This window comes from Cucurbita pepo, chromosome 6 (assembly GCF_057944985.1).
Source record: "Cucurbita pepo subsp. pepo isolate OVF chromosome 6, ASM5794498v1, whole genome shotgun sequence".
Lineage (NCBI taxonomy): Eukaryota > Viridiplantae > Streptophyta > Magnoliopsida > Cucurbitales > Cucurbitaceae > Cucurbita > Cucurbita pepo.
Window position 1 is genome coordinate 996,419 of NC_141803.1, and position 12,023 is coordinate 1,008,441.

At 37.4% G+C, this 12,023-nt stretch overlaps 2 protein-coding genes and 1 pseudogene across 5 annotated transcripts; 1 reads left to right on the forward strand and 2 right to left on the reverse strand.

The window, feature by feature from the left end:
• Positions 1–148: 148 nt before the first annotated feature.
• On the reverse strand, positions 149–2,895 carry LOC111796695 (cold-regulated protein 27). Of its 2 annotated transcripts, none has more exons than XM_023679433.2 (5): positions 2,645–2,895; positions 1,421–1,627; positions 1,051–1,321; positions 652–767; positions 149–520 (listed from the first exon to the last, which is right to left on the reverse strand). In XM_023679433.2, the coding sequence occupies exons 1-5, from the start codon at positions 2,768–2,770 to the stop codon at positions 458–460; spliced, it is 783 nt and encodes a 260-aa protein (XP_023535201.1). In that variant the 5' UTR covers positions 2,771–2,895; the 3' UTR covers positions 149–457. The 2 variants fall into 2 exon arrangements, with proteins under 2 accessions (XP_023535201.1, XP_023535202.1); XM_023679434.2 differs by having other exon boundaries at positions 149–524; positions 2,645–2,888.
• Positions 2,896–3,961: 1,066 nt separating this feature from the next.
• On the forward strand, positions 3,962–6,819 carry LOC111797722 (protein DCL homolog, chloroplastic). Of its 2 annotated transcripts, none has more exons than XM_023680831.2 (3): positions 3,962–4,518; positions 5,224–5,338; positions 6,055–6,819. In XM_023680831.2, the coding sequence occupies exons 1-3, from the start codon at positions 4,133–4,135 to the stop codon at positions 6,235–6,237; spliced, it is 684 nt and encodes a 227-aa protein (XP_023536599.1). In that variant the 5' UTR covers positions 3,962–4,132; the 3' UTR covers positions 6,238–6,819. The 2 variants fall into 2 exon arrangements, with proteins under 2 accessions (XP_023536599.1, XP_086980760.1); XM_087124634.1 differs by having other exon boundaries at positions 6,284–6,819.
• Positions 6,820–6,975: 156 nt separating this feature from the next.
• On the reverse strand, positions 6,976–11,872 carry LOC111796806 (THO complex subunit 5A-like; annotated as a pseudogene). The gene is made up of 8 exons (XR_015421377.1): positions 11,443–11,872; positions 10,953–11,243; positions 10,120–10,456; positions 9,402–9,739; positions 9,031–9,287; positions 8,122–8,726; positions 7,895–8,031; positions 6,976–7,620 (listed from the first exon to the last, which is right to left on the reverse strand). The product of XR_015421377.1 is annotated as a THO complex subunit 5A-like (transcript).
• Between the last annotated feature and the right edge of the window lie 151 nt (positions 11,873–12,023).

Here is a 12,023-nt window from a genome sequence, read left to right on the forward strand (position 1 = left end):
AAAGATTGGAACAAGATTCACACAAAAAAATAGAAGAAAAAAAAAAAAAAAAAATCCAAACCTGTGAAGGAAAAATGACCAATCGCAGGCGATAGAAAGTATATGGTTATCTTTATTCAATGGACAACGCAAAAGAAGCGAAATGATGTCGACAAAGAATCAATGGTATAGAAATATTGTTCATAAAAACAACTTATGAACGATTGGAGAGCAAAACTTGAACAAATGTTGCAGAATCTTGTTGTACCAAAACGAATATATATATTTACATATGCTGAATGATAATACCAAACACATCTACCCAGGCAAAAACCATAATTGCTGATTTACTAATCACTACTAACTGCAGACATCCAGAGGTATTAGAACTTACGTTAATCAACAGAAACCAATAACCTCAAAATGAGCATTATAGACTTCACCAACAATCTCAGATCATCTATAGCCATTCCCGGAGTTAGAAGAGTAGTCGATGAGTCGTCTGCCTCGAATTGGCGACAATCTGGGATCTAGCTATCTTCTGGCTGTAATAGAATTTTTGTTAAAAATCATAATCTCATTTTCATGGAACTTAAGAAACAACCCAGAAGAAATCAGAGGTCATCATTCTGGAGCAAGAGATGGTGGTTAAGTTGATATCATATGAATTACCTGTTCATTGATCAAGGCATTGGTCTCTGCAGTGTTGACCCTTTTGGCATTGCAATCACTGCTCCCTTTTCCAACTTCTCTATCTTCTTCATCAACAAAATTCTGATCTGACACTTCTGCAACATGAAAATCATTTGTGCAGCTTAAAATCAAAAGTCTTTATCATCTAAAATAATTCAGTCTCACATCAGTGAAATGATGATTCTGTACAATTTACATTTAAAATCATAAGTGGAACTTGGACAAAGACTAGATAACAGAGCAAACATCTTCCAACGTAGAATCACTAACTAGCAAACTTAAACTTGATAAACTAAATTACAACCTAGGAGAGGCCAAATCTATCAATCAAATATTGATGATTAATCATTTATTACGTCGAAGGCACAAAGATTATACCTTCATTGCTGCTGATATATCGTAGGGACGAATCAGAACCACAAGCACGCAAAGGTTCTGAATTATTTGCTGCTCCTAAAGGAAACAAATTCCTTCCTCCTGAACTGATAGCTTGACTTTTGCTTGCAACATTTTTGTTTTTACGATCAGCTCGAAAGTGATGTATCCAAGGATTACGTGAGAGAGCTTGGTAATCATTCAATAAATTCGACCGAGATTCAGTTGTTTCAAAATTAATGTTCTTCCAGCTGCCTCGTCGAAGAACTTTAAACTGCGTGGATAAAAGCAACGAAAAGAACAAAAAGAGAATTTATAAGCCATTATCAGAAAAGAGTTAAAACTCATCTACAAAGATCAATCGGCATTGAACCTGGCCAAAACGTGAATGGACATGAGAGGCGGATTGGCTTTGGCCGTGCAATTTTGTGTGGGAAGAATTTTCCTTGCGGGGGCAGGAACCAACTGAATGCACAGAATCAAACATTTGGCTGACAAAAGATGTCTCCATGGATTCAAGGAATAAATGGTGCTTCTCATCAGTCCAATCAGAAGGTACAGAATCCGTCATATGGGTGCCCTGAAACGAAATCGCGTTATCAGTAATGTTCATGGCAAGTTCTGTTAGGAACCACGAACCCCACAATGGTAATATATTGTCCATGAGAGCTTCCAAAAAGTGTCTCATACCAATAGAGATGTATTCCTTACTTATAAACTCATGATCAACCCCTTAATTAGTCGATGTGAGACTCCTCTTTTAACAATTTTCAACAATCCTCCCATCAAACAAAGTATACCATAGAGCCTCTCCTGAGGCCTATGGAGCCCTCGAATAGCCTCCCCTTAATCGATGCTCAACTCTTTCTCTAGAGCCCTAAAACAAAGTACACTCTTTGTTCTTCACTTTTGACTACACATTCGAACCTCATAACTTCTTTGTTCGACATTTGAGGATTCTGTTGACATAGTTAAGTTAAAAAGACATGACTCTAATATCATGTTAGGAACCATGAACCCCCACACAAGGGTATGATATTGTCGCATAAGCTCTCATGATTTTGATTTTGGTTTCTAAAAGGACTTGTACCAATGGATATGTATTTCTTACTTATAAACTCATGATTGACCCCTTAATTAGTCGAACTCCTCTTACAACCATTCATTCATGGTCTATCTTAATAGATAACCGATAAGCGATACAATTAGTCATCTTAATTTCAAATGATAATGTTGAACAATCAGAACTGGTGCTGAGTTTCCAGAATCATTGGCCACAGATCCAAACCCCTCGCACAGCCCTACAAATTCCATCGACAAAGAACGAGATCGATCCGAACAGAGCCAAACAAAATATAAAATAAAGATCCTCCAGTCAAGAGAGGGAAGTGAAAAACCATCACTGTCTTCTTCCACGTCCTCTTACTTTCTATTGTTTATTTCGTATCTTTTAACTTTTAACACGAAAATAGAGAAACAGTGCAGTCACGGTCACAGAGCATGAAATTGAAGATACCAAACATTACAGAAGAAAAACCTAATTGGAACAAGAAGAACATCTAAAACGAAGATAAGAGGAAGAAAGTAGGGTAAGTACCAGGCTAGAAGATTCCACCGGGAGGGCAAACTCGGTCGACTCATCCTTGGCCAATTCAGAGATCAGTGAGTCGGTCCGAGTTTCTACGGCGTTGTGGTTCTCCAAATTTGGAGGCAACAACTCCATGAATGCTCAAGAGGATGAATGATAATCTCTCCAGATTTGCAATGGCGACAGAGAGAGAGATAAGAGAGATGGAAGCGGGCCAGTGGAGAGATATTGAAGAGGGGAGAGAGAGAGAGAGAGGCGGTGTTTGGGGCAGAAGAACCTTCACAGTTGTCTTGGCTTTACACGTGGCAATAGGCCTACGTCTGCCACGTCAACAAAGTGTTGATTGACGTTGAGAAATCGGGCAGATATTATCTGGACCAACTGAAATATCTTTGGCCTTTTCATTACAATGTTCTATTTCGGTGGCGGCGCCTTTTAAACTGTCAACAGCCGAAGCCGGCTGACTCTTTTATTTCGCGCTTCTTTTTCATTTCTCTACAAAAAATCCCAAATTTAGGCCTGTAACTGTCAAATAAATATCTTTTAAATCTCTAATTTAATAAACAGTTTTATTTTCATTTTTTAAACACCATTTTAAAAATCAAAATAGATTGCAACCCATTTGTGATTTTATATATATATATAAAAAAAGAAAAATTATAATTTTAACTTAATTTCAAGATAAAACAATTTTGATCGAGGGTTACTTGAAATTTGAAGATTATCGACTCCTCGTCAATGATGTTAAGACTGGCTGGCTCATCCTCGAAAACAATATTAATTAAAAATAAAAATAGTATTTCATTAAAGCAATAACAATATTAATTAAAAAGTAGTAGTTTGGATGATTCGTAGATTTATTTTCTATAACCAATAGGGGTAATGTTTTATAGGGTTCCGGTGATATAATTAATGTCCCAAAATTATATTCGAGTGCAATTTTTTTTTTTTAGAGTGGCAAGTGAGAGCAAAATATGTGTTAAACATAATCCATTTCAATTATTGTTGTCTTATAATAATTTATCCATATTTTATGCATTGAGATGAGATACTCCACCAATTGGACTTTAGTACGTAAGAGCCCAATAAAGAAGATAGAGGCCCAGAACGAAAAATTGGGCTTAGGTGCAAATGCCCATTAAGTTTGCCTCCAATAAAGAAGCTAAGAGGCCCAAAACGAAGTATTGGGCTTAGGTGCAAAGGCCCATTAAGTGTGCCTCCAATAAAGAAGCTAGAGGCCCAAAACGAAATATTGGGCTTAGGTGCAAAGGCCCATTAAGTTTGCCTCCAAGGTGAAGTGGAAGGGGTTGTCTTTCAGCTACCCGCCAGGGCAAAGAATGCGGATTGAAGAGAAATATTGTAGAATCTCCAAAACCATGAGATTGATGATAATGTGAGTCACCATTAACAGTTATTTTTCCTCCGTTTTCCCAGAGAATTGGGTGAAAAACCTCAGTAGTTGCAAATTTGAGCTCCTTGTTTCAATTGAACAAGGGCATGGTCCTGGCTATGGCCTCCATTTTGAAGCCACCGCCTCTTGTGCCCCTTCACTCCCTAAATCCAAACCTCCTCAACGCTTCACCAGTGATCGTATGTTTTCGTACGCACCCCATGACGTCGTTTCACCAATCCATTCGTGCCCTAAAAACTGGCCCTGAAGGCAGTAGAATTCGAAGCCACGAAGAATATAGTTCCGATTTGCTGCGAAAACCGGTTGTTCCGCCGGCGATTGACCTGGCTACCGCATCGGAGGATTACAACAGCAGTGAGGAGAGTGGAAACGGAGACGAGGAGGAAGAGGAATGGGTTGACTGGGAGGACAGGATTCTGGAGGAGACTGTTCCTCTAGTTGGCTTTGTTAGGATGGTTCTTCACTCTGGAAAGTAAGCAACCATTCGTTTGTTTATCGGCTTTTTGACTGAATTTGAGCTTCCTGGCAACTAGAAATCATGCAACCATGTTATTAAGTGAATTTTGATATTGTTATTGCTCAAATGAAAGCATGTTGCTCGAAGATGAACGGAACTATATAATTTGAGATTGAAATTTTAGAACTTTTACGGAACGTTCATCAATTTCCATAGCAAGCAAGAACAACAATTACGAGTTCTCTGTCAATTATCTCTTCAAAGTTCATTGATCTTTTATTCCATTTGATCAAATTTAGTTATAACTTGACGCACTTAAAAGACTTCGAATCTAATAAATTGATGAAAAAAAGGCTCTTGCAAACGTACACACTCAACCTATGGTCCTTAGCCCATGGATAAGTCAATAGTTAACGTATGTTATTTCTGTTTTCCCATATTTCAACGATCAGGTTTTCGTAACATGTGTATTGTTATCTTTCAGTGAAAGTTTCAAGTTGTTATCATTTAGTATCTCCTTACCGACAAAATTTGAACGTTTTATAGCTGGTTTTCTTCCCTGGGATGGATGAGATATCTTGACTGTTTGCTTTGATCTTGTTAATTCACCGATGGTGCACCTATTATCTGAAAGACAATATGTTGTGTCTTGAATTGACTAGCATGGTGTGGTAGAGTTTAATCTCCATTCATTAATCATCTATAAGCCAACATGCGCAGATATGAAAGTGGGGATAGGTTGACCCCAGAGCACGAGAAGACAATTCTTGATCGGTTGCTTCCATATCATCCCGAGTGTGAGAAGAAGATTGGATGTGGGATTGATTATATCACGGTATATCTCTTTCCATATTTCTTTGTCTATTGTTTTTATCTTATTTTTAGAATTTGCATTTATATTAAATAAAATTACTAATGAGATACTCTAGCCTCTTTTCTGTTTCCTTGGATGAATGAAAGCTTTTGTCATGAACCCGGAAAAGAAATTAAATGTTCACAATTAAGTTTTTAATTGCTCCTGATGAAACATCTTGATTGTCGCTATTGATGAGATTGACTTCAGCAAGTCATGATTCATCCCTGAAACATTTGACTAGCTTAGCTTGTAATCCTAACATATTTGTCTATAATGTTTGACTTGAAAAGATATAAATTGTTACGGAACAGAACATGAATTGGAAGGGAAAACTTACTTTTCCTAATACACGTGATCTATATCGACTGTGTTTTTTTTTTCTTTTGTAAAAATACTTTGCCTGGGATTTATATGAAGACACTTCAAAGTAATTCTCAATGTACACAGTGAGAAATGTGGGCTTTGATAAGTGGCAACGGTTTGATATTTGTTGAAACATTGTATTTTCACTAGATTGTGTATACGTGATGCTGCCAAAAGGGTTATACCTCGACTTGAACTCCAATATCTTGCCATTAGAAAAGCGATTTTATGGGATGCCATTTTCATTTTTGAACCATTTTCTTTGAAATCATATTGAGCACTGGATACAAGCTCTGTCTCTGTCAACTTAATCATATTGTTGTGGTCGGCAGATTGGATATCATCCGAATTTTGAAAGGTCAAGATGTTTATTCATAGTCAGAAAAGATGGAGAGTTAGTTGATTTTTCGTATTGGAAGTGCATGGAGGGTCTGATCAGAAAAAACTATCCTCTTCATGCAGAAAGCTTTATTCTTCGGCATTTTCAGCGACGTAGACGCCATTTTTTTCGGTAATGAATGCAAGATCTGTTAATCATACTATTGTATCATCCAATTTCAGGAATTCTTTGAATTTCGAAGAATGAAATTAACCTACTACGCTTGTGTGGTTCTCGTGTTTAATGATTTGAAATGCGCGAATCAAGAAGAATATAGGCTGAATGTAGACTCTTGCTCGAGGAAGGTGCTAGCAAAATTCAATATTCGAGTCCTAACAGTTACCTCCAGTCCAGTTTTTGCTTAGTCTATAGTGGTTAACTGGTTAGCTACATTCCCTCGCTCTCTCTTTAGCAGGAATATATGCTCAAGATCCTTTGAACCTTGTAGCATTTTGTAGTTTGGCCGGTATGTATTAAAACTCTATTGAATTGGCATCAAGAACCCTTAAATTCTGTATGGAGTTCATATATTATGTTATTGTGAGTAAGAAAAAAATACAATGGCGCCCAAATGGGCATATTCTTGTATTCGACCATGGCTAACGCTAAAGTACTGCAACTGAGCTGCTACTCTGCTCGACTTCAGCGGAGTAGCTTTGGTCATGTAGGGAAATTCTCAGCCTTAACTTTGGATCTAAATTTTGTGTTTTGATCTTTCCATCCTTCATGGCATTACGTGTATGTCTTACAACTTTTGTAGATGAAAATTATGAAGGGTATTAAGTTTTTAACCTCCATGGTTATCTTGAATTTTAAAAAGTGAATATTGTAAAATAAACAATAGTATTAAAAATTGTAGCAAAACTCGGGGAAGTCGATCAACAAACATGATTCTCTCGGTAGTCAATCAATACAATTGAAACTCATAACCTTATGAGTTTTGACATGAAAAGTTATGACTCAGTGCTATATAGTAATAATTCTCTCAATTACCCAACTCGATTACAAAGAAAAGGGCTTTTAAAAAAAACGAACTTTCTCATTATATAAACAAATGCACGAAGAAAGTGATCAGTTTGGCTGAACATTCAAGCTTGTATTTGGTCAAGGAGGTTGCGCATCATCTACCTGTAGCTGAGAATCGGGTTCAGGTATGTAGCAATCCATGGCCACTACATCAACCAATATTTCAATACTGGAGAAATTGGCTAAGAAGGAAATTATCACATTCTTCATATTTTCCAGGCAGGCAGATTTTCTAGAACTGTTCCACCATCAGCAGCAGCAGCAGCAGCAGGAGGAGGTGCTAAAGTAATATTTTTAAGATCCTAAAAGTTCTTAGCAAGGATAGCCGGGAGAGCCTTCAATCTCTTTCCAGGATATCATCTTCCTACGACCCCTTCCTCTTAAGTACTCTGGCATGCTACCACTGACAGGTTTGTACAAGACAACAAATTTGATGAGACAATATATAGTTCTCTTGATCCAAATGCAGCATCTCAAGTTTACGGAGATTCACCTACAAAACCAAAAACACATATCAACTAAGTGAAACATTACCAGGTCAACAACCAGTATTCGAGCTCGGAAGAGATCAAATTCATAAAAGTGTCAGTATGTCATCACATACACCCATTTAGAAAAAGTACTGGTTAGTTACGTGCTTTTAAAAAATCTACAACATAAAAGAGCCTTTTCCATCGCATATACTTTCTAGATCATGTTTGTAAAGATCAGGACTGCAATGACAATGAGGTGTGTGAGAAGATATCAAAACAAACTTTCCTCCTTACCTCAGCTTCCATGATCTGACGTTCATCATACCAATCAGAGTTTTCACTCTCATCATGGTTTTCTCTTCAGAATTCATCTAGTAAAGATTCAAAGTGAAGAAAGGAGACCTAAGAGGGTACTCCATGCTGATTTTAATCTGCCAAAACGATATTGATGTCAACATTCAGAAAATCAATATAACATAATTCCTATAAAGGGCAAAAAAAAAAAAAAAAAAAAAAGCTACCTTGTCTTGCAATTTAAAATTTTCGACAGGTGAATCAATGTTCCTGGCCATAACAAGGCTTCCTTGGACTCATAATCCATCCATGTCTTTCTTGTTATGTAGTTGGAGGGAATAGATGCTGTATCATCTGCTGAAAGCTCAGTCTGCACAGGCTCATCCTTATCGCTGTTGAGATCTTGCATCAACTCATAATCTTCATCAGTTTATTGAAACTTAGTATCCTAGAGTAATTGGTTTGAGGTGTAATGCTTTTGGAAGTTAAAGTCAACTGTTTGGAAAGCTCGAGGTTGGGTGTTCTCGAGGGGGGAGTAACTTGAGTATTGTTAAAGATAGATGTCGATGAAACTAGAGCAGGAAGTTCCCCATCTTCGCTAGCACCGTCGATCTCTTCTCTTGAAATGCCAGATTTTTCAAACATATCAACACCTACAGGATCCTGAAATTTCTCTCTATCCATTGTAGTCAAAGATGATGACTGACTTGTAGGGTAACCTACGAGCGACCAACCTTTCAAACAGCATGAAGGTTGATGCCAAACCCATGAGACATCATAATAACATATCAGAACTGACCATTTAAGTTTTTCAAGTGAATCAAGCTGTTCCCTGTTAGTCAGTAGAAAAATCCCAATTTCTCAAACAAACCAAACCATACTTGGCTGAATCAGTGATCCTTCCATCAACGGAAAAATAATCCATTATATAAAATGCTGTAGAAGTAAAAGTAAACATGGCATATATAGTTTTCTGGAGAAAATAAATTGTTAATCACACAAGCATAGTGCATGAAATTGCAAGTGATCAGAGCAACAACAGATGGTCAATTTGATCACTATGCTACAAATCCATCTTCTATCAGTCCTCAAAGCCATTTATAATCTAAAACTTTGAATACAAATCAATGACTCACACAAGAGCAAGCTGAGCCTTTTTCCGAGAGCGTAATCTTTGCACAACTGTCTGTATTCGGATTTGCTGACGATACATTGAGAGGCCTGATACAATATCACTTCTAATAGTTTCACCACTGGCAGATTCTTGTGCACTCACCAGGGGTGGCAATTCTGGCAAAAAATCAATTCCAGCCAAATGTTGGGCCCACTTATATGGTCGAGAGGTTCTCTTGTCACTAAATGCAAGAGTTTCACCAACAACAAGCTTGGCTGACTGCATCATTTAGGACAAAATAATACATCATCAAGGTTTCCCCCTCTTTTTCGTTGAAAATGTAAAGTTGGGGCAGAACAGTAAGAACATAAACGCAAATTTCTGAATTCATACCTGGTGAGGCAGCTCAAGGCCAGTGTCATCAGGGAACAAGCTGCATAAGATGTTATTCTCAGGTCCTTCATGAGATCCTTCAATCCCAACACAAATAATGTTCAACTTTAACAGGCATTCAAACTTCACAGAAAGCAATTTCATTGACTTGGGTTCACAGGTTTCATTGTCATATATATGTAGGATGATCTTTAGCGGATGAACTTGATATATCCCTGCATGCTCAATGTTCACCTTAGCTGGAATCTTCTTTGGCCGTTTTTTCCTCCTTTGGCTATCATCATCTTCGTCAGGGGCATCATCCTCCAATTTGGAGTTCTCAGCATTGGTTGATGCACCTAAAATATTTGCAATGAAAGAATTACTCTCTTACAGGAAAAAAAGAAAAAAACAAATGAAGAAAGAGTTATCTGTGAATGTTGTTTTTGATATAGACTCTGCAATCCAAAAAAAGTAGTGTTCAGTTATCTCCAAATTGACATTATTTATAAGATAAATATGGTCTGGGATTTAGAATTGTGTGATGATTTCAATGAATAATAAATTCAATTCGTATGTATAGGCTATTACGTGACAAGATGATTTAAAAAGAAGTCATTTTGTAGCATATGCATCCAATTCAACTATCAAAAATTAAAACAATCTGACAATAAAAATACTATCATATATGATATAACTATTCAACTAATGGTCGTAGAGAAGATATACACCCAGGTACCAGTTTCCTCATTTGCTTGATGCCGTGCAAAAGCTTGAGCATCTTTGACAATTCCTACTATCTCCAACTCAATGTTTTCATTGAATGCTTCCTTTTGTGCCAAGAATTGTGAGTAGATTACATAAAGAGGAGGTGGAAGCAGCTCTGCTAGTTGGTGTTGCTTTAATTTCTTTGTCTGCAATATTCCCAACTGATTCTGTACGGGCAAGGAAGCCTTTTTCAAGGACTTGAGGTGTGAGGGAAGACTTGACATGAATTTCTTTCTATTAGCAATAACTTCAAGAAGGCTGTTCTTATGTTGTTCAAGTTCATCTCGCCGTTTGCGAAGTTCTTTGCGCTGGTAAAATGATGGATATTATTAATACACTCAACAGCAACAATGAAAAAAATCAATAAAAAAGAATCAACTATGTACATCCACGACCAAAAGGTGGAAAATTGGAACATTCAAATAAAAACCAAAAACATGGAAAACATCATAGATTCACCCATTCTAAAAAGGGAAAGATTTAAGCTCAGTTACGAGGTAAATTTGACGTCATAACTCAAATTATAATGTTTAGGATGTCTTTTGCAAGTAGTTAAGGACGCACAAGATGCTATATTTCCCGCAATTCTTAAAAATAGTAGTAAAGCCAATGGAGTCACCAATTTTTTTTTAGAACCACAGAATCGACCAAGAGGAAGGTGATGCCTCCTCAAAATTTTGTATATAACTTGAAGCTATTGCTTTTGTCCGTCCTAACCGAGTTATTGGTACCTTTAATTACCAGAAAAATTCTGCATCCGTGCTAATTAATTCAAAGAGAGTATGAACGACAACTAAAGATCACCTGGAAAAGCTCGAAGTGAAGCCTCTGCAGCATCAGATTGTGCGCGCTGTCCTTTGACCTTATGGAATTCCTTATGTCTTCGGGTGCATCCCGGAAAAACTCATCCTCAGACACAAGTTCACTATCAGAATACTTTGATTTGAAGTCTTTACAGGCCTTTATTGCTTTAACATAGTGACTCTTTTCATACATCAAGTTGTTAAGTTGCAGAGTCGTGAAGTCAACTGGAGCTTTTGCTCTCTCTGTTTCAGCTTTCACTCGGTCCTCTTCCAGCAAAATAGAGCGGTTGGCCTGTGAACAGACATTATGCCACGAGAGTCATCAATGGCTGCAATTTAAAATTGAAATCTACAACAGTGTAATTGTAGTTCGTGGTGCCGCATGGCAAATTAGCAAGGAAAAAATAAAAATAAAAAAATGACCATTTCGAACCAATGAATCTTGAAAATAACCTACAACCCTAAAAGAGAAAGCGGATAGAAATAAGAACCTGGCGAAGCGTTACGAAGTGAAGGAGCATCTGCGTAACGAGTTCTCCGAGCTGAGTTTTAGGCTCGCCTTGCTTCTTGATAGAGAGCATCTTGGCGACGATCTCCTCCACAGAAATTTTACTCTCTCGCAGCATTTCGTAGGGAGACATTTTGGCCGAATCGCTGTCCGGCGGCGGGGGCTCGGTCTCGTCTTCTATGAGCATTCCATCCTCTATCTTCTCGTTCATCTCTGTAGATTGTTGGCCGCCTGATTCAGTCAGAGTCACCCGCTATGCTCTGGTCCGAGCTTTGATGGAGGCTGAAGCCAAGTTTGTAGCAGCAGAATGAGAAAGCGGCTTGGTTATCGACCTAGAAAATGGCGCGACGGGGCGATCGGCTGCCGGTCGGGCGGATTATTGTTGTTTAGTTATATAAATGTAGTTATTGAAATTTAATTTTTATCAAAGTTTATTAAAAAAAAACAAAAAAAAACAACTAATTATATATACTAATTTGAAGATTTATAGAAAAAAACAAAAAATAAAATTAAGCATTTAAAAATATATAAACTAAAATAAAACGAAATAAACTCATGATTTAC

What these genes read in the sequence shown, in the direction of transcription:
- LOC111796695 (XM_023679433.2), bottom strand. Translation starts at nt 2,770, where the DNA reads ATGGAGTTGTTGCCTCCAAATTTGGAGAACCACAACGCCGTAGAAACT. An exon ending in CGGTGGAATCTTCTAGCCTG is followed by an intron (nt 1,628 to 2,644) that starts GTACTTACCCTA and finishes ATTTCGTTTCAG; the next exon opens with GGCACCCATATGACGGATTC. An exon ending in ATGCCTTGATCAATGAACAG is followed by an intron (nt 521 to 651) that starts GTAATTCATATG and finishes TATTACAGCCAG; the next exon opens with AAGATAGCTAGATCCCAGAT.
- LOC111797722 (XM_023680831.2), top strand. Translation starts at nt 4,133, where the DNA reads ATGGTCCTGGCTATGGCCTCCATTTTGAAGCCACCGCCTCTTGTGCCC. An exon ending in ATGGTTCTTCACTCTGGAAA is followed by an intron (nt 4,519 to 5,223) that starts GTAAGCAACCAT and finishes CAACATGCGCAG; the next exon opens with ATATGAAAGTGGGGATAGGT. An exon ending in GTGGGATTGATTATATCACG is followed by an intron (nt 5,339 to 6,054) that starts GTATATCTCTTT and finishes TGTGGTCGGCAG; the next exon opens with ATTGGATATCATCCGAATTT.